The sequence below is a fragment of the Coregonus clupeaformis genome, unplaced genomic scaffold (assembly GCF_020615455.1).
Source record: "Coregonus clupeaformis isolate EN_2021a unplaced genomic scaffold, ASM2061545v1 scaf0271, whole genome shotgun sequence".
Classification (NCBI taxonomy): Eukaryota; Metazoa; Chordata; class Actinopteri; order Salmoniformes; family Salmonidae; genus Coregonus; species Coregonus clupeaformis.
This window is the reverse complement of record NW_025533726.1, coordinates 437650-458807: the sequence shown is the minus strand read 5'-3', so window position 1 is coordinate 458807 and position 21158 is coordinate 437650. Positions and strand designations below refer to the sequence as shown.

Below are 21158 nucleotides of genomic sequence, written 5' to 3'. Positions count from 1 at the left end.
CTCAATTGGATTGAGGTCTGGTGATTGTGGAGGCCAGGTCATCTGATGCAGCACTCCATCACTCTCCTTCTTGGTCAAATAGCCCTTACACAGCCTGGAGGTGTGTTGGGTCATTGTCCTGTTGAAAAACAAATGGTAGTCCCACTAAGCACAAAACCAGATGGGATGGCGTATCGCTGCAGAATGCTGTGGTAGCCATGCTGGTTAAGTGTGCCTTGAATTCTGGTGTCACCAGCAAAGCACCATCACACCTCCTCCATGCTTCATGGTGGGAACTACACATGCGGAGATCATCCGTTCACCTACTCTGCGTCTCACAAAGACATGGCGGTTGCAACCAAAAATCTTATATTTGGACTAATCAGACCAAAGGACAGATTTCCACCAGTCTAATGTCCATTGTTTGTGTTTCTTGGCCCAAGCAAGTCTCTTCTTCATATTGGTGTCCTTTAGTAGTGGTTTCTTTGCAGCAATTCGACCATGAAGGCCTGATTCTCGCAGTCTCCTCTGAACAGTTGATGTTGAGATGTGTCTGTTACTTGAACTCTGTGAAGCATTTATTTGGGCTGCAATTTCGGAGGCTGGTAACTCTAATGAACTTATCCTCTGCAGCAGAGGTAACTCTGGGTCTTCCATTCCTGTGCCGGTCCTCATGAGAGCCAGTTCCATCATAGCGCTTGATGGTTTTTGCAACTGCATTTGAAGAAACTTTTTAAAGTTCTTGAAATTGTCCGTATTGACTGACCATCATGTCTTAAAGTAATGATGGACTGTTGTTTCTCTTTGCTTATTTGAGCTGTTCTTACCATAATATGGACTTGGTCTTTTACCAAATAGGGCTATCTTCTGTATACCACCCCTACCTTGTCACAACACAACTGATTTGCTCAAACGCATTAAGAAGGAAAGAAATTCCACAAATTAACTTTTAAGATGGCACACCTGTTAATTGAAATGCATTCCAGGTGACTACCTCTTGAAGCTGGTTGAGAGAATGCCAATAGTGTGCAAAGCTGTCATCAAGGCAAAGGGTGGCTACTTTGAAGAATATAAATAATATTTTAATTTGTTTAACACTTTGGTTACTACATGATTCCATTTGTGTTATTTAATAGTTTTGATGTCTTCACTATTATTCTACAATGTAGAAAATAGTAAAAATAAAGAAACACCCTTGAATGAGTAGGTGTGTCCAAACTTTTGACTGGTACTGTGTACAGTGAGGAAAAAAAGTATTTGATCCCTTGCTGATTTTGTACGCTTGCCCACTGACAAAGACATGATCAATCTATAATTTTAATGGTAGGTTTATTTGAACAGTGAGAGACAGAATAACAACAAAAAAATCCAGAAAAACGCATGTCAAAAATGTTAATGCATTTTAATGAGGGAAATAAGTATTTGACCCCCTCTCAATCAGAAAGATAGAAAGACATATAGAATATGTTGGAACAATACTGATGTGATGAATTGGTGGCCTTGCCAGGAGTGAAACTGTTCAAATTATTGCCATGTCATTTAAACGTGTTTAGTAGAGTTGGGAACTGATGTGATAACTAAAAGTGGCCTAGATTCATGCCTGTAACTAAAATAAAATGTAATAGAAACAGGAATCCACTAAAGTCTGTTTAAAAAAATACTTTTAATTTATTGGAGAAACTGTCAAAGGTTTTCACAATGTTTGTCACATAACTGGTTACTGTTTTCCTTGTATTTATTAATCTGTCATTGTGCATATGTAGACTTGCTGACAAAAATAGATGAGACATAGAATGCGTCCCAAATCGTACTCCTATTCCCTACAGTGCATTTGGAAAGTATTCAGACCCGTTGACTTTATCCATATTTTTTTACTTTATCCTTATTCTAAAATGGATTAAATAAAATATGTTCCTCATCATTCTACACACAATACCCCATAATGACAAAGAGAAACAGGTTTTTAAAAATCTGAGCTCCGAGACAGGATTGTGTCAAGGCACAGATCTGGGGAAGGGTACCAAAAAATGTCTGCAGCATTGAAGGTCCACAAGAACACAGTGGCCTCCATCATTCTTAAATGGAATAAGTTTTGAACCACCAAGACTCTTCCTAGAGCTGGCTGCCCGGCCAAACTGAGCAATCGGGCGAAAGGGCCTTGGTCAGGGAGAACCCAATGGTTACTCTGACAGAGCTCCAGAGTTCCTCTGTGGAGATGGGAGAACCTTCCAGAAGGACAACTATCTCTGCAGCACTCCACCAATCAGACCTTTAATGGTAGAGTGGCCAGATGGAAGCCACACGTCAGTAAAAGGCACATGACAGCCCACTTGGAGTTTGCCAAAAGGCACCTAAAGATCTCGGAGTTTGCCAAAAGGCACCTAAAGAGCTCTGACCATGAGAAACAAGATTCTCTGGTCTGATGAAACCAAGATTGAACTCTTTGGCCTGAATGCCAAGCGTCACGTCTGGAGGAAACCTGGCACCATCCCCTACGGTGAAGCATCATGCTGTGGGGATGTTTTTCAGCGGCAGACCTGGGAGACTAGTCCAGATCGAAGGCCCGGATTTGAACCCGATCGAACATCTCTGGCGAGACCTGAAAATAGCTGTGCAGCGACGCTCCCCATCCAAACTGACAGAGCTTGAGAGGATCTGCAGAGAAGAATGGGAGAAACTCCCCAAATACAGGTGTGCCAAGCTTGTAGCGTCATACCCAAGAAGACTTGAGGCTGTAATCGTTACCAAAGGGTCTTCAACAAAGTACTGAGTAAAGGGTCTGAATACTTATGCAAATGTGATATTTCTGTTTTTTCTTTTATATACATTTGCAAAAATTTCTAAAAACCTGTTTTTGCTTTGTCATTACAGGGTATTAGTGTGTAGATTGATGAGAAAAACAATTTTAACAAATGTAATTCATTTTAGAATAAGGCTGTAACGTAACAAAATGTGGAAAAAGTCAAGGGGTCTGAATACCTTCCGAAGGCATATACAGTATATGTAATATATAATATAAAAGTAGTGCACTATAAAGAGAGAAAGGGTGCCATTTGGGATGTAGCTACTGTTTCATTGTGACATGATACCTGTACACTCATAGCCTGTACAGCTCTCATAGTCTGCTGGTTTAATGCGTTTGCCCTAACTACATAGAAACTGCAGGGTGTGCAACATCAAGGTGCAGTCCCTCTTCTGCATACTATAGTGCACAATGGCACTAAACACAAGCCTTCAAGGAAACGGTAGACAGGAAATTATGCTAGGTGTTTTTGTCATTGCAGCATTTCTTTTTTTTTTTCATTGTTTCCTCGTGGCTGAGTTACTTAAGTTAACCCTCGAAGGACAAGTTGTAAGTTGTTCTATCAAAATCTGTAAACAATGGTTAAAACTAAAGTATTGCAATACACTGAAACAGTTGAGGGAGGCCTGTAGCTTGGGAATGCTCGATTTGAAGCACCAGCTTGATTTGATTTTTAAAAAACTACTTAAGTACATTAACAAAGTATTAGTCCATTAAAAGGACAAGCAGGGATTTGTAATTCAGTTGGCCAGTTTCAATGTAAGACAGTCCCTTATTTTGACCCATATACTGTACATGACAATCACAGTGGCTCTCATACAGAGTGTGTGAAAATGTGGTTCAGTCCCCTCATATTCGGAAACCACTGTTTCCTGTGAGACCCATTCACCACAGAGCTAGGGTCTTCCTCTTCGCTACACACCCACTACAAATCAGAGAGGATGCCCCTGTGTCTGTACGCTTAACACATTTGTGTGTGTGAGCATGTGTGTTCGTTCCCTACAGTATGCATTGGGATATTTTTCTTTATATAATATGCTGCCCACAACTTCAAGACTCCATTCTCAATAGTTTCCCAGAAGATCATATTACATCAGACTATAATTATTTGATTAACATTTAGAAGATAACTCAATCTTTATTTACACACAATCAGATGTACAATTAGATGTACACCATGTCATTTGAAGAGCTAGCTTTCGTATTCACATAAAGAACTTGGTCTGTTTCTCCAGTCAGCTCTCAAGGGCCAATAAAGGCTCAACTCTCGTGTTGCTTTTGTCTGAGAAGGATTGTGATCTGAGGATGACTGTGATCAGTATCGTCCCATTCGGATTGGATGCTGGACCCCCTGCTTCTTCCTGGGCCCCCTGAGTGGAGCACTGGGTTTGATGTTCATGTAGTCGCTCTGGGAACACTCCACTCTCCTCAGTCTGAGCTGAGAATCAAACGCACAGAAAGAGGTGGAGAGTGAGTAGGGTGAGCTGTGTATATGTATGCAGTTGTAGTTGTATAAAACTGTCTCCAAGCATCACTTATGTTTTCAATACATATACTATATTGCATTGTTGGACTAAATAGTTAATTGTGCATTGAATTTATGCCAAGGCTTGAGAGATTACTTATATTTTTTATCACAGGAGGCAGCACCTCATGGATGTAAGACAAGTTACCGTCTCTCTGAGTAAAGGAAGCAAGATGTCACTCACCCAGATGACAAGGGCGATGACAGTGACAGCCAGGCCATAGATGATGGTGACCCAGAACCCCAGCACCCATGCCCAAACAGGGACACCATCCACTCCAGAGCCTACACATCCCATGGTCTTCCCTACCTGGCACCTGGTATGCTGACCAACCAATCAGAGAGAGATGTGAGTTTTAAACTTCAAGGGGCAGGTTTTACAGGGGGTACTTGAGTTTTTCCACTGAAAGTGCATTTTATGTTATCTAGGTCCGGGGAAACTGGCCCATTTGGCCTTTAAGCACAAGTAGACCATTAGAATATACACTGAGTGTACAAAACATTAGGAACACCTTCCTAATATTGAGTTGCACCCCCTTTTTGCCCTCAGAACAGCCTCAATTCGTCGGGGCATGGACTCTACAAGGTGTCGAAAGTGCTCCATAGGGATGCTGGCCCATGTTGACTCCAATACTTCCCACAGTTGTGTCAAGTTAGTTGAATGACCTTTGGGTGGTGGACCATTCTTGATACACACAGGAAACTATTGAGTGTGAAAAACACAGCAGAGTTGCAGTTCTTGACACACTCAAACCGGTGCGCCTGGCTCCTACTACCATACTCCGTTCAAAGGCCCTCAAATCTTTGTCTTGCCCATTCACCCTCTGAATAGCAAACATACACAATACATATCTTAATTGTCTCAAGGCTTAAAAATCCTTCTTTAACCTGTCTCCTCCCCTTTATCTACACTGATTGACGTGGATTTAACAGGTGATGTCATTAAGGGACCATAGCTTTCACCTGGATTCACCTGGTCAGTCTTTGTCATGGAAAGAGCAGGTATTCCTAATGTTTTGTACACTCAGTGTATGTTCCTGTAAATCAAGATATAGCATTTTGAACTACTGTGTGTGCATGCATGCCTGTGCGCATGCATGTGAATTTGTGTGTGCTTGCATAGATCAGTTCCTTTTGAAGTAAACATACCTTCAACCAGGACCACAGTCTGAGGCTCGTCTTGTACTTTCTCAATGGGAGGTGGGTACATGGGGTGCCCCTCGCAGGTATAGACCCCAGCGCGCTCCGTGGTCATTCCAGAGAGGACAAAGCTGACCGTGTGGTCCTGTTTGTTCACCTTCAGCACCAGACCCTCCCCAACAGGAGTCACGGTCTCTGTGGAGTTGTGGTTGTGAGCACTGTCGTGAGTGTGGTTGCCAACCTCGACCAAGCCCAAGTAAAGGTGGAATCTCATCTCCTCCTGGTTCTTGCCTGTCAGGTTGGGGCAGCTGACCGATGCAGTGCCGTTGACAGACACACGGACCACATGGAACGTTCTGAGCTTGTCTGGTGAGGGAAGGTCAAAAGTCAAGCAGAGGCAGTCAATTGTATGCGTTATATCAGAGGGAAGTAGACAAGGGGCCTGTTTGAAAACTTCCCTCCTTCTTTCCTTGAAGAAATCACTGATCGGACACAGCAAGATTTGATGAGTGCAATGGGGTGTAAACCTCGCCTGGGTGCCAGTCTCTCTTGCCAAGTCCTTATGGAATTGTCATGCTAAACAGATTACTGTGAGGCCAGACTTTTCGGCTTGACAATGACAGCATTTGAGTCATTGTCAACAGATCTGGGACCAGGCTAGTAGAAACCTACTCTGGTTACCAATCTTTTTAGCTAACGTTCCACTCCTTGCCACTCCTATCATTTGCCAAATTGCTTGTCTGTTTGATCTTGAACACACACACACACACACACACACACACACACACACAGCTATGTATTTCTATACTTATGAGGACTTTTGGGGGACGCCATTACATTCAAAATCCTATTTTCCTTAACCTTAACCCATAACCCCAATTCTAAACCTAACCATAATTCTAACCCTGAACCTAACCCCTAAGCCTAAAATATATTTTTTACAAGTGAGGACCGGCAAAATGTCCTCACTTCTCTGAATTTTATTTGGCTTACTATTCTTGTGAGGACTTTTGGTACTCACAAGTATAGTAAAACGTGTCCACACACACACACACACACACAGGAAATGGCTTCTGAGGCTTACCTAGCCCTAGTGTTCTTTTGATATTTTTATTATTTTTCCCCTCTCAAGTTTGGATTATTCGTTTGCATAATTTCACAGTATTTTAACCCACACATTGAACATGCTCCAAAACAACTGTTGGGCACGTTTGTGGCCTGAGATTTCAAAAAGTGGTCGAGAGAGGCAGTCCCGGAACTGTGTGGAACAGAAAACGTGAGTCACTTAGTTGAATCTTTGTCACCCCCACCCCTGCCATTTCATTTCTGCAAGTCCTATCAAAATGAGGAAACAGCAACTTCAATGTATTACATAAACCTGCTTATTCTATTCATAATATAGCTGTAGTCTAGATGTTAAAGCATATCCACATCTGTAATTGGGGTTTAATTACAGTCATTTGAGTAATGTGTTGGAGGAATTCAAACCACTTCAACTAGCATATCCACACCTGATAAAACCATGCAACTTTGCGAGAATTACAATCTTGAATGATCTGCAACCCTTTGATTGGGCAACCTTTTTCTTTTGTTCTAGTTATCAGAATGTTCTGGTAGTGCTATGGATCATGCCTGATGTGACATTTGTTTGTTACTGACAATATAGTTGAACGTTAATGAAAAAAGTCCATGGGTAAACATTCAGACAGAAATGTAATAACTAGAGCTGAAACGATTCCCTAGTCTACCTGACAGATATTCATATCTGTTCTACATAATACATTTGTATATGAACATTTTATAACGTTGCACCCTCCTGAACTGGCCCAGAGCTTTTTTTATTATTTATTTTTGCCCCTCCCCCTCTTCGGAGGACAAAAATAAACTTTGTTTATACAGCTTTTTCTTTTGTTCTTACATATACATTCTACACACATTTTACACGCATGGCATTTTTTTCACAGTAGTTACATAGCAAGTATAAAGTAATTTGTTATCAATTACATCTGGATAGATAGTACTTATACATTATACATCGTGTTTTCAGTCATAACTATTATAGAACGTGAGCTTTTAAGCAGGCCCAGATCTTACCTTTACAGTTGTGGGAGCTTATCATGTTGACAGCACTGGAGAGGCAGAGGGAGAGGAGGATCGTGGGTATCCAGTAAATGTTCATCTTGAAAGTTTTCTCAGTTTTGTCGTGAAACTGAAGCTCCCTGGTATCCCTTTGCAGTGCACAGCAATCAGGGGAAATGTGACGATGCACTGTATGCCAAACAGAATGAGACAGTGACTGCTCTGCTCTACCTAAACATACAACACATGCTCGTCACACGATGACAGCGTACATCTCATAACATCCTTCCCTGTCACTTCACTGTGAACAACAATCTGGCCCTCGTCGACTATAGGCAACTCTCTTGCTGCACATCAAACAGGGTGACTGACTGCACAAACTTTTGAGGAAAAAACATCCGCACTCTGTGGCAGTGCACTCTGAACTTCACAAGAAGTTTCCGCCCCTCTACCAATGCGTGAACTTAGATGCCCTTTGAATTTGATACTTTTCTGTTTGTTAGGGCTTGGAACCTCGTATCGCATTAGTCATATGTTTGATTTCCCACCCCTTATCTCGGGACTGTTATATAGACTCGCTCCATATCATATTTCACTGCTTCTGGTAGAACTCGCAGAAACCCACCTGGGCCACGTCACCAATGTGACTGACCGGGGTTTGAACCTGGGTCTTGCCCACAAGACTGTGTTAGCCTGCTGAGCTAGAGCTAATGCAAGTGTTCAGGTCTCAGGCAGTTACTCATCCCGCGATTGTTACATAGGCCTACCTAGCACCTGTCAGTGACAACCATCGCACAACGGATTTTTTTATCTGTGGTTATGTGACTGTCTCCTGCGACAGTCAGGTAAACTAACCTAATGTCGCGCTTTATATTATCACAGACGTGTACACCTCGTTGTGGCGACTGTGTAGGCCAACATTTCCTGTTTTTCATGCTTCTTTTGACTGAACTTTCCAGTGAGCGTCATCATCCAGAGACACTTCACATCATACAGATAGATACCTTCATTAGAAATTGAGAGGGCTATAGTTTGTTTGGGGGGAGCAGAGAGATTTACTGGTCTCCTTTCAAATTTCACTGACGCTACAGGAAAACACACACACACAAATCAAATTTGATTTGTCACATGCGCCGAATACAACAGGTGTAAACTTTACCCACACACACACCTACACACACCTACTGTAGCTCACCTTAGCCACCCTCTACATTTACGTCTTTATAAAATAATAATCAAATATGTGCCATTTAGCAGACACTTTTATCCAAAGAGACTTACAGTCATGCATACATACAAAGCATCATGCTCTTCCAACTGAGCCACACAGAACAAACACACACACACACATGACTGTCAGTCATATCAAGGCTGAAACGCTGCAGATGATCCTTTCATGATCATCGTTATGGCCCTGCTACACTATAGCCATTGGGCGTCCGGCAAAGAGAGCAATAGTAATGGCGGGGTTTTGGATAAATGCCGAAAAATAAGGTCTGTGGTGAACACAGGCTTAGGAGATCTTATACGTTTTGTTCTATGAGATAATCTTCATTGTCACTTTTTGTCAATTCTGGAAGCATTTATGTAATTTAAAAAAAGCACATACAGCACATAAAAGGCTTCATAATTCATAAAGTTCATGTTAACTGACTGATATTATCTCATAGAACAAAACGTATAAGATCTCCTAAGCCTGTGTAACCTCAGACCTTTATGTGTATGCTTCAAATGGCACCCTATTCCTATTAGTGCACACCCTGGTCAAAAGTAGTGCACTATAAAGAGAAAAGGTTGCCATTTGGGACATAGTCACTGTTACATTGTGACATGAAACCTGTACAGCCTTCAGTCTGCTGCAGTGCACACTGGTTTAATGTGTTTACCTTAACTACATAAAAACTGCAAGGTGTGCAACATCAAGGTGCAGTGCCTCTTATGTATACGAAAGTGCACAATGGTACAAAAACTACCTCCAAGGGAACCTTAGACAGGAAATGATGGTAGGTGTTTTTGTTTTAAGTCATTGCAGCAGTTTTTTTTTTATATAATTTCCTTATAAGCCAAGTTACACAAGTTAACACAGTGTGTTTCTTAGTGAAAATAGAGATGTACCTTACATCAAGGTCATGTCCTAAAGCACAAGCAGGGATTTGTAATTCAGCGTGTCAGTTTCAATGTAAGACAGTCCTTATTTTGACCAATACATGACAATCACAGTGGCTCTCAGAGAGTATGTGAGAGAATGTGGTTTAGTCCCTCTTATTTGGAAACCACTGTTTCATGTGAAACCCATTCACTAGGGTCTTCCGCCAGCTACGCCTCACGTACGCTACATATCACTGAGGGTGTCTCTGTGTCTATCCTTAACCCGTGTGTGTGTGTGTGTGTGTGTGTGTGTGTGTGTGTGTGTGTGTGTGTGTGTGTGTGTGTGCGCGTGTGCGTGTTGCCTACGGTATGCATGGGGAAATGAGAGATTAACATTAATTTCCTATTCTTTTTTGGGGTGGGGGGGGGTGGAATAGTATGCGGCCCACAACTTCAAGAGTCCATTCTCAATAGATTCCCGGAAGATCATATCACATCAGACTATAATTATAAGATAACTCAATCTTTATTTACACACAATCAGTTGTACAATTACATGTATACCATGTGACTTGAAGAACTGGCTTACATAAAGAACTTAATGTATTTCTCCAGTCAGCTCTCAAAGGCCAATTCAGGCTCAACTCTCATTTAGCTTTTGTCTGAGAAGGATTGTGATCTGAGGATGACTGTGATCGGTATCGTCCCATTCGGATTGGATGCTGGACCCCCTGCTTCTTCCTAGGCCACCTGGAGTGGAGCACTGGGTTTGATGTTCATGTAGTCGCTCTGGGAACACTCCACTCTCCCCAGTCTGAGCTGAGAATCAAACGCACAGAAAGAGGTGGAGAGTGAGTAGGGTGAGCTGTGTATATGTATGCAGCAACTTCACTCCCACTTGTCTCCAGTTCCACATCCCAACCCTCAGTATTCCTCAGCCCATCCCACCCTCTTCGTATTTCTACGCGCAAGATATCTTTCAACTATGCTGTGATGTTTAAGATTCAATATTGAATCTATCTAATCGAATAGAATCCATAGATTGCAGTTGAGATAAATACTTTTACTAAGAGTAAGTATATTAGTAATTGGCTGACCAGGTCTCTCCAAATCTCCCAACAATGCTATTACTAGGTCAATTTTAGATTCATGTTATGCTTTTCAGCCATTCCTGAACCTGAGACCAGAAACAGGCTACCTCAGGGCAACACCAGAACAAATGGTTTGATTCTGTATCCTCGCAACAAAATCTGCAGAGCTGCGATGGTTGTATGCCCCAAATATTCAAAATTTTGTTGGTGGCAAGAATTCTGCACAATAATTTGAGCTGAAAAGCACGAAATGTTGAATCTTGCATCGCTTTTATATATCAACTCGTTGTTTTATATATACAGTGAGGGAAAAAAGTATTTGATCCCCTGCTGATTTTGTACGCTTGCCCACTGACAAAGAAATGATCAGTCTATAATTTTAATGGTAGGTTTATTTGAACAGTGAGAGACAGAATAACAAACAAAAAACCCAGAAAAACGCATGTCAAAAATGTTATAAATTGATTTGCATTTTAATGAGGGAAATAAGTATTTGACCCCTCTGCAAAACATGACTTAGTACTTGGTGGCAAAACCCTTTGTTGGCAATCACAGAGGTCAGACGTTTCTTGTAGTTGGCCACCAGGTTTGCACACATCTCAGGAGGGGATTTTGTCCCACTCATCTTTGCAGATCTTCTCCAAGTCATTAAGGTTTTGAGGCTGATGTTTGGCAACTCGAACCTTCAGCTCCCTCCCACAGATTTTCTATAGGATTAAGGTCTGGAGACTGGCTAGGCCACTCCAGGACCTTAATGTGCTTCTTCTGAGCCACTCTTTTGTTGCCTTGGCCGTGTGTTTTGGGACATTGTCATGCTGGAATACCATCCATGACACATTTTCAATGCTCCTGGCTGAGGGAAGGAGGTTCTCACCCAAGATTTGACGGTACATGGCCCCCGGTCCATCGTCCCTTTGATGCGTGAAGTTGTCCTGTCCCCTTAGCAGAAAAACACCCTCAAAGCATAATGTTTCCACCTCCATGTTTGATGGTGGGGATGGTGTTCTTAGGGTCATAGGCAGCATTCCTCCTCCTCCAAACACGGCAGTTGAGTTGATGCCAAAGAGCTCCATTTTGGTCTCATCTGACCACAACACTTTCACCCAGTTCTCTCTGAATCATTCAGATGTTCATTGGCAAACTTCAGACGGGCATGTATATGTGCTTTCTTGAGCAGGGGGGACCTTGCGGGCGCTGCAGGATTTCAGTCCTTCACGGCATAGTGTGTTACCAATTGTTTTCTTGGTGACTATGGTCCCAGCTGCCTTGAGATCATTGACAAGATCCTCCTGTGTAGTTCTGGGCTGATTCCTCACCGTTCTCATGATCATTGCAACTCCACGAGGTGAGATCTTGCATGGAGCCTCCAGGCCGAGGGAGATTGACAGTTATTTTGTGTTTCTTCCATTTATGAATAATCGCACCAACTGTTGTCACCTTCTCACCAAGCTGCTTGGCGATGGTCTTGTAGCCCATTCCAGCCTTGTGTAGGTCTACAATCCTTGTCCCTGATATCCTTGGATAGCTCTTTGGTCTTGGCCATGGTGGAGAGTTTGGAATCAGATTGATTGATTGCTTCTGTGGACAGGTGTCTTTTATACAGGTAACAAAGCTGAGATTAGGAGCACTGCCTTTAAGAGTGTGCTCCTAATCTCAGCTCGTTCCCGTATAAAAAGACACCTGGAAGCCAGAAATCTTTCTGATTGAGAGGGTTAAATACTTATTTCCTCATTAAAATGTAAACCAATTTATAACATTTTTGACATGCGTTTTCAGGATTTTTTTGTTGTTATTCTGTCTCTCACTGTTCAAATAAACCTACCATTAAAATTATAGACTGATCATTTCTTTGTCAGTGGGCAAACGTACAAAATCAACAGGGGATCAAATAGTTTTTTCCCTCACTGTATATATATACATTGACAGGGGGAGGAAATCAAATTGTAACCAGCTCTGCATTGCTTAATTTATTGAAAAATAGATACTTTGAACAAGCTTTAATTTTCTATTCATTCAGTTAATTAATTAAGGCAATGTTTTAACAAGGGATGCTTTTTTTGTAATCTACTTGAGAACCATTTTGGGTTCAAGTAAAACTTTTGTATAAGTGAAGCTTTTATAGAGCGGTTTAGTGCTTTTATATTTATCATCTCAGCCCACCCAGTTAATATTCATCATATAGATAGGCACACTTTATTTTATCTGGTTTAGCATCCCAGATTTTGCTCATCACAGTATAATTTGAAAAACGAGCCATCAGGAGTAGGCAGCTATGACTAAGGAGTAAATCAGTGTAATTTTTTTCATAAATAGACAGGTATTTACCTCTCAATGGACTAAATAGTTAATTGTGCATTGAATTAATGCTAAGGCTTGAGAGATTACTTACTTATATTTTTTTATCACAGGAGGAAGCACCTCATGGATGTAAGACAAGTTACCCTCTCTCTGAGTAAAGGAAGTGAGATGTCACTCACCCGGATGGCAAAGGCGATGACAGTGACAGCCAGGCCATAGATGATGGTGATCCAGAACCCCAGCACCCATGCCCAAACAGGGACACCATCCACTCCAGAGCCTAAACATCCCACAGTATTCAGTGCCTGGCACTGGTGAGCTGTCCAACCAATCAAAGAGAGAGATAAAGATGTGAGGTTTTTTTTCGGATCCAGATTAAGCCTACTCCTGGGGTAATTTAGTTTTTCCATTGAAAGTGCATTTTAAGTCCAGAAGTAGGCTTATCTAGGTCCGGGAAACTGGCCAGTTTGGCCTTTAAGCGTAAGTAGATAATTAGAATATACTGTATATAACACTACCGGTCAAATGTTTTAGAACACCTACTCATTCAAGGGTTTTTCTTTATTTTTACTATTTTCTACATTGTAGAATAATAGTGAAGACATCAAAACTATGAAATAACACATATGGAATCATATAGTAACCAACAAAGTGTTAAACAAATCAAAATACATTTTATATTTGAGATTCTTCAAATAGCCACCCTTTGCCTTGATGACAGCTTTGCACACTCTTGGCATTCTCTCAACCAGCTTCACCTGGAATGCTTTTCCAACAGTCTTGAAGGAGTTCCCATATATGCTGAGCACTTGTTGGCTGCTTTTCCTTTACTCTGCCGTCCAACTCATCCCAAACCATCTCAATTTGGTTGAGGTCAGGGGATTGTGGAGGCCAGGTCATCTGATGCAGCACTCCACCACTCTTCTTGGTAAAATAGCCCTTACACATTCTGGAGGTGTGTTGGGTCATTGCCCTGTTGAAAAACAAATGATTGTCCCACTAAGCCCAAACCAGATGGGAAGACGTATTGCTGCAGAATGCTGTGGTTGCCATGCTGGTTAAGTGTGCTTTGAATTGTAAATAAATCACTGAGAGTGTCACCAGCAAAGCACCCCCACACCATAACACCTCCTCCTCCATGCTTTACGGTGGGAAATACACATGCGGAGATCATCCGTTCACCCACACCGCGTCTCACAAAGACACAGCGGTTGGAACCAAAAATCTCCAATTTGGACTCCAGACCAAAGGACAAATTTCCACCGGTCTAATGTCCATTGCTCGTGTTTCTTCTTTTTATTGGTGTCCTTTAGTAGTGGTTTCTTTGCAGCAAATCGACCATGAAGGCCTGATTCACACAGTCTCCTCTGAACAGTTGATGTTGAGATGTGTCTGTTACTTGAACTCTGTGAAGCATTTATTTGGGCTGCAATTTCTGAGGCTGGTAACTCTAATGAACTTATCCTCTGCAGCAGATGTACAGTGGGGGAAAAAAAGTATTTAGTCAGCCACCAATTGTGCAAGTTCTCCCACTTAAAAAGATGAGAGAGGCCTGTAATTTTCATCATAGGTACACGTCAACTATGACAGACAAATTGAGAAAAAATCCAGAAAATCACATTGTAGGATTTTTAATGAATTTATTTGCAAATTATGGTGGAAAATAAGCATTTGGTCACCTACAAACAAGCAAGATTTCTAGCTCTCACAGACCTGTAACTTCTTCTTTAAGAGGCTCGTCTGTCCTCCACTCGTTACCTGTATTAATGGCACCTGTTTGAACTTGTTATCAGTATAAAAGACACCTGTCCACAACCTCAAACAGTCACACTCCAAACTCCACTATGGCCAAGACCAAAGAGCTGTCAAAGGACACCAGAAACAAAATTGTAGACCTGCACCAGGCTGGGAAGACTGAATCTGCAATAGGTAAGCAGCTTGGTTTGAAGAAATCAACTGTGGGAGCAATTATTAGGAAATGGAAGACATACAAGACCACTGATAATCTCCCTCGATCTGGGGCTCCACGCAAGATCTCACCCCGTGGGGTCAAAATGATCACAAGAACGGTGAGCAAAAATCCCAGAACCACACCCCGGGGGGACCTAGTGAATGACCTGCAGAGAGCTGGGACCAAAGTAACAAAGCCTACCATCAGTAACACACTACGCCGCCAGGGACTCAAATCCTGCAGTGCCAGACGTGTCCCCCTGCTTAAGCCAGTACATGTCCAGGCCCGTCTGAAGTTTGCTAGAGTGCATTTGGATGATCCAGAAGAGGATTGGGAGAATGTCATATGGTCAGATGAAACCAAAATAGAACTTTTAGGTAAAAACTCAACTCGTCGTGTTTGGAGGACAAAGAATGCTGAGTTGCATCCAAAGAACACCATACCTACTGTGAAGCATGGGGGGTGGAAACATCATGCTTTGGGGGCTGTTTTTCTGCAAAGGGACCAGGACGACTGATCCGTGTAAAGGAAAGAATGAATGGGGCCATGTATCGTGAGATTTTGAGTGAAAACCTCCTTCCATCAGCAAGGGCATTGAAGATGAAACGTGGCTGGGTCTTTCAGCATGACAATGATCCCAAACACACCGCCCGGGCAACGTAGGAGTGGCTTCGTAAGAAGCATTTCAAGGTCCTGGAGTGGCCTAGCCAGTCTCCAGATCTCAACCCCATAGAAAATCTTTGGAGGGGAGTTGAAAGTCCGTGTTGTCCAGCGACAGCCCCAAAATATCACTGCTCTAGAGGAGATCTGCATGAAGGAATGGGCCAAAATACCAGCAACAGTGTGTGAAAACCTTGTGAAGACTTATAGAAAACGTTTGACCTGTGTCATTGCCAAGCAAAGGGTATATAACAAAGTATTCAGAAACTTTTGTTATTGACCAAATACTTATTTTCCACCATAATTTGCAAATAAATTCATAAAAAATCCTACAATGTGATTTTCTGGATTTCTTTTTCTCATTTTGTTTGTCATAGTTGACGTGTACCTATGATGAAAATTACAGGCCTCTCTCATCTTTTTAAGTGGGAGAACTTGCACAATTGGTGGCTGACTAAATACTTTTTTCCCCCACTGTATATACACACCTGTTCTGAAAGGCCCCAGAGTCTGCAACACCACTACGCAAGGGGCACCACCAAGCAAGCGGCACCATGAAGACCAAGGAGCTCTCCAAACAGGTCAGGGACAAAGTTGTGGAGAAGTACAGACCAGGGTTGGGTTATAAAAAATATCCAAACTTTGAACATCCCACGGAGTACCATTAAATCCATTATAAAAAATGGAAAGAATATGGCACTACAACAAACCTGCCAAGAGAGGCCGCCCAGCAAAACTCACAGACCAGGCAAGCAGGGCATTAATCAGAGGCAACAAAGAGACCAAAGATAACCCTGAAGGAGCTGCAAAGCTCACAGCGTGATTGGAGTATCTGTCCATAGGACCACTTAAACGCCACAGAGCTGGGCTTTACAGAAGAGTGGCCAGAAAAAAGCAAACACGTTTGGTGTTCGCCAAAAGGCATGTGTGAGACTCCCCAAACATATGGAAGAAGGTACACTGGTCAGATGAGACTAACATTGAGCTTTTTGGCCATCAAGAAAAACGCTATGTCTGGCGCAAACCCAACACCTCTCATCACCCCAAGAACACCATCCCCAAGTTGGAATGGCATAGTCAAAGCCCAGACCTCAATCCAATTGAGAATCTGTGGTATGACTTAAAGATTACTGTACACCGGCGGAACCCATCCAACTTGAAGGAGCTGGAGCAGTTTTGCCTTGAAGAATGGGCAAAAATCCAGTGGCTAGATGTGCCAAGCTTATAGAGACATACCCCAAGAGACTTGCAGCTGTAATTGCTGCAAAATGTGGCTCTACTAAGTATTGACTTTGGGGGGGTGAATAGTTATGTACGTTCAAGTTTTCTGTGTTTTTGTCTTATTTCTTGTTTGTTTCACAATAAAAAAATATTTTGCATCTTCAAAGTGGTAGGCATGTTGTTAAATCAAAAGATACAAACCCCAAAAATCAATTTTAATTCCAGGTTGTAAGGCAACAAAATAGGAAACATGCCAAGGGGGGTGAATACTTTTGCAAGCCACTGTGTGTGTGTATGTGTATGTATGTATGTATGTATATATATATATATATATATATATATATATATATATATACATATACATACACAGTATATATATACGCTCTGGAAAAAAATTAAGAGACCACTGCAAATTTTTTCTTAAATCATCATCTCTACATGTATAACAGCCATTCCATTCCAGTGTCTGTTGAATTCCAACACAGGCACACCTCATTCTACTGAATTAGGTACTGATTAGGTGATCACCTGAACCAAATCCTTATTTAACAAGGAAAAGTATAAAAACCACTGCTGTGGTCATCACTATCATCTTGCAATAGGACCAGCTGGATGGCAAAAAACAGTGCTAATAGTACCTCAAATGTAATATTAATCAAAAAATTACTATTGACCATGCCAAAAGAGTTGAAAAGGAATGTTTTGAGTGAGGAAAAGAAGGGTTCAATTCTGGCTTTACGCGAGAGGGATACAGTGAGCGTCAGGTTGCTTCCATCCTTAAAATGTCAATGATGGCGGTTCATAAGAACAAGTTCAAGCAGCAGACATTGGGGACAACAAAGCTACAGACCGGCAGAGGGCAAAAACAACTCTCTACTGACCGGGGATGACCGCCAACTCATTCGAATGTCACTCAACAACCGTTAGATGACATCAAGTGACCTACAAAAAGAATGGCAAACGGCAGCTGGGGTGAAGTGCACGGCGAGGACGGTTAGAAACAGGCTCCCTAGGGGCATGGCTGAAGTCGGCAAAAAAGCTAGAAAAAGCCCTTCATCAATGAGAAGCAAAAGAAGAGCCAGGCTGAGGTTTGCAAAAGACCATAAGGATTGGACCGTGGAGGACTGGAGTAAGGTCATCTTCTGATGAGTCCAGTTTTCAGCTTGCCCAACACCTGGTTGTCTAATGGTTAGACAGAGACCTGGAGAGGCCTATAAGCCACAGTGTCTCGCACTTCATTGTGAAATTTGGTGGAGGATCGGTGATGATCTAGGGGTGCTTCCAGCAAGGCTGGAATCGGGCAGATTTTGTCTTTGTGAAGGACGCATGAATCAAGCCATGTACAAGGGTTGTCCTGGAAGAAAAACGTGTTTCCTTTTGCTCTGACATTGTTCCCCAACTCTGAGGATTGGTTTTTCCAGCAGGACAATGTGTGCCATGCCACACAGCCAGGTCAATCAAGGTGTGGATGGAGGACCACCAGATCAAGACCCTGTCATGGCCAGCCCAATCTCCAGACCTGAACCCCATTGAAAACTTCTGGAATGATCAAGAGGAAGATGGATGGAATTTGGCCAGGAGTGGCATAAAGTTACCCAACATCAATGTGAAAGATTGGTGGAGAGCATGCCAAGACGCATGAAAGCTGTGATTGAAAATCTGGGTTATTCCACCAAATATTGATTTCTGAACTCTTCCCAAGTTAAAACATTAGTATTGTGTTGTTTAAAAATGAACATGAACTTATTTTCTTTGCATTATTCGAGAGGTCTGACAACACTGCATCTTTTTTTGTTATTTTGACCAGTTGTCATTTTCTGCAAATAAATGCTCTAAATGACAATATTTGTATTTGGAATTTGGGGAGAAATGTTGTCAGTAGTTTATAGAATAAAACAGGTAGGTTTATTTGAACAGTGAGAGACAGAATAACAACAAAAAAATCCAGAAAAACGCACTGTCAAAAAACGTTATAAATTGATTTGCATTTTAATGAGGGAAATAAGTATTTGACCCCTCTGCAAATATGACTTAGTACTTGGTGGCAAAACCCTTGTTAATCACAGAGGTCAGACGTTTCTTGTAGTTGCACACATGAGGGATTTTCCCACTCCTCTTGCAGATCTTCTCAAGTCATTAAGGTATATATACATACACATATATATACACACACATACACACACACATATATATATTATATATATATATATATATATATATATAACATATATATATATATATATATATATATATATATATATATATATATATATATACATATATATATATATATATATACATATATATATATATATATATACATATATATATATATATATATATATATATATATATATAACACACATATACATATACACATACATATACTGAGTGTACAAAACATTAGGAACAGCTTCCTAATATTGAGTTGCACACCCTTTTTGCCCTCAGAACAGTCTCAATTTGTCGGGGCATGGACTCTACAAGGTGTCGAAAGCGTTTTCTACAAGGATGCTGGTCCATGTTGACTCCAATGCTTCCCACAGTTGTGTCAATTGACTGGATGTCCTTTGGGTGGTGGACCATTCTTGATACACAGGATACTGTTGAGCGTGAAAAACCCAGCAGTGTTGAAGTTCTTCAAACACTCAAACCGGTGCACCTGGGACCTACTACCATACCCCGTCCAAAGGCACTTAAAGCTTTTGCCTTGCCCATTTACCCTCTGAATGGCACACATTCCATGTTTTAATTATCTCAAGGCTCAAATATCCTTTCACTTTAACCTGAAGTGGATTTAACATGCTTTGACATCAATATGGGATCATAGCTTTAACCTGGATTCACCTGGTCAGTCTTTGTCATGGAAAGAGCAGGTATTCCCCTAATGTTTTGTTACACTCAGTGTATATTCTAAATCAAGATATAGCATTTTGAACTACTGTGTGTGTGTGTTGCATTCATGCCTGTGCGCATGCATGTGTAATTTGTGTGTGCTTGCGAGTAGATCAGTTCCTTTTGAAGTAAACATACCTTCAACCAGGACCACAGTCTGAGGCTCGTCTTGTACTTTCTCACTGGGAGGTGGGTACATGGGTCCCCTCGCAGGTATAGACCCCAGCCGCGCTCCGTGGTCATTCCAGAGAGGACAAAGCTGACCGTGTGGTCCTGTTCGTTCACCTTCAGCCCCAGACCCTCCCCAACAGGAGTCACGGTCCCTGTGGAGTTGTGGTTGTGAGCACTGTCGTGAGTGTGGTTGCCAACCTCGACCAAGCCCAAGTAAAGGTGGAATCTCATCTCCTCCTGGTTCTTGCCTGTCAGGTTGGGGCAGCTGACCGATGCAGTGCCGTTGACAGACACACGGACCACATGGAACGTTCTGAGCGTGTCTGGTGAGGGAAGGTCAAAAAGTCAAGCAGGAGGCAGTCAATTGTATGCGTTATATCAGAGGGAAGTAACAAGGGGCCCTGTTTGAAAAACTTCCCTCCTTCTTTCCTTGGAAAAAATCACTGATCGGACACAGCAAGATTTGATGAGTGCAATGGGTTGTAAACCTAGCCTGGGTGCCAGTCTGTTTCTGCTCTCTTGCCATTAGAGCCATTCAGAGCACCATCTGGCCCTTACAGAGCTTGCTTAAAGAACACATCCCACTGGGCAGAAATTGGTTGAATCAATGTTGTTTCCATGTTATTTCAACCCAAAAACAATCTATGTGATGACGTTGAATCAACGTAAGAGCATTGTCTTTTTTTTCGCCTAACTTTTTTTGGGGGGATTTCATGTTGAATTCACAATAGTTGACAACACAACCAAATGTAAATCACAACTAGGAAGTTCATATCACAACTGAAATCCTGACATCTCTAGCCAACAATGAAGGCGACAGGCAGCAATCTCAAGGGGATTCAATCAATTCAGATTGCTTTTCACTTTGATATTGCGCACACGTGTGCACACAGTTTTTGTTTTATGCGACATTTCTGGACTTTTGGGGAGTAAAAATGTATTCCCATATTTACCCTAAACCTAACCCTTAAGCCTAAAATAAGCATTTTTAACATATTCAGGACATTATCTTGTTTTCCTACCTTGTCAGGACATTCTGGTGACTTGTGTAGAAAATGTAAAAACACAAACACACACAGAAATAGCTGCTGAGGGCTGAATCCTGCAATACACCATCTTTTACCTAGCCCCGAGTGTTGAATACAAATCTGGATTACTGTATTTCATTATTCGTCATTTCACAGTATTTTTAACCCACACATTGAACATCTTCCGAGAGAGAGAGAGAGATTTCATAAAGTGGTGAGAGAGGCAGTC

General features: G+C 41.8%; 1 protein-coding gene and 1 pseudogene across 2 annotated transcripts; both read right to left on the bottom strand.

Annotated features, from left to right (window-relative positions):
• Nucleotides 1-3900: 3900 nt before the first annotated feature.
• LOC123484315 (T-cell-specific surface glycoprotein CD28-like) lies at nt 3901-7661 on the bottom strand. 2 transcript variants are annotated; one of them, XM_045214511.1, is made up of 5 exons: nt 7542-7661; nt 5457-5813; nt 4934-4940; nt 4492-4624; nt 4016-4220 (listed from the first exon to the last, which is right to left on the bottom strand). In XM_045214511.1, exons 1-5 carry the CDS (start codon nt 7624-7626, stop codon nt 4098-4100), a joined length of 705 nt encoding a protein of 234 aa, XP_045070446.1. In that variant the 5' UTR covers nt 7627-7661; the 3' UTR covers nt 4016-4097. The 2 variants fall into 2 exon arrangements, with proteins under 2 accessions (XP_045070445.1, XP_045070446.1); XM_045214510.1 differs by lacking the exons at nt 4492-4624; nt 4934-4940 and having other exon boundaries at nt 3901-4220.
• A 2600-nt stretch (nt 7662-10261) lies between these two features.
• LOC123484312 overlaps nt 10262-21158 on the bottom strand; it is a 69026-nt pseudogene continuing 58129 nt past the window's right edge.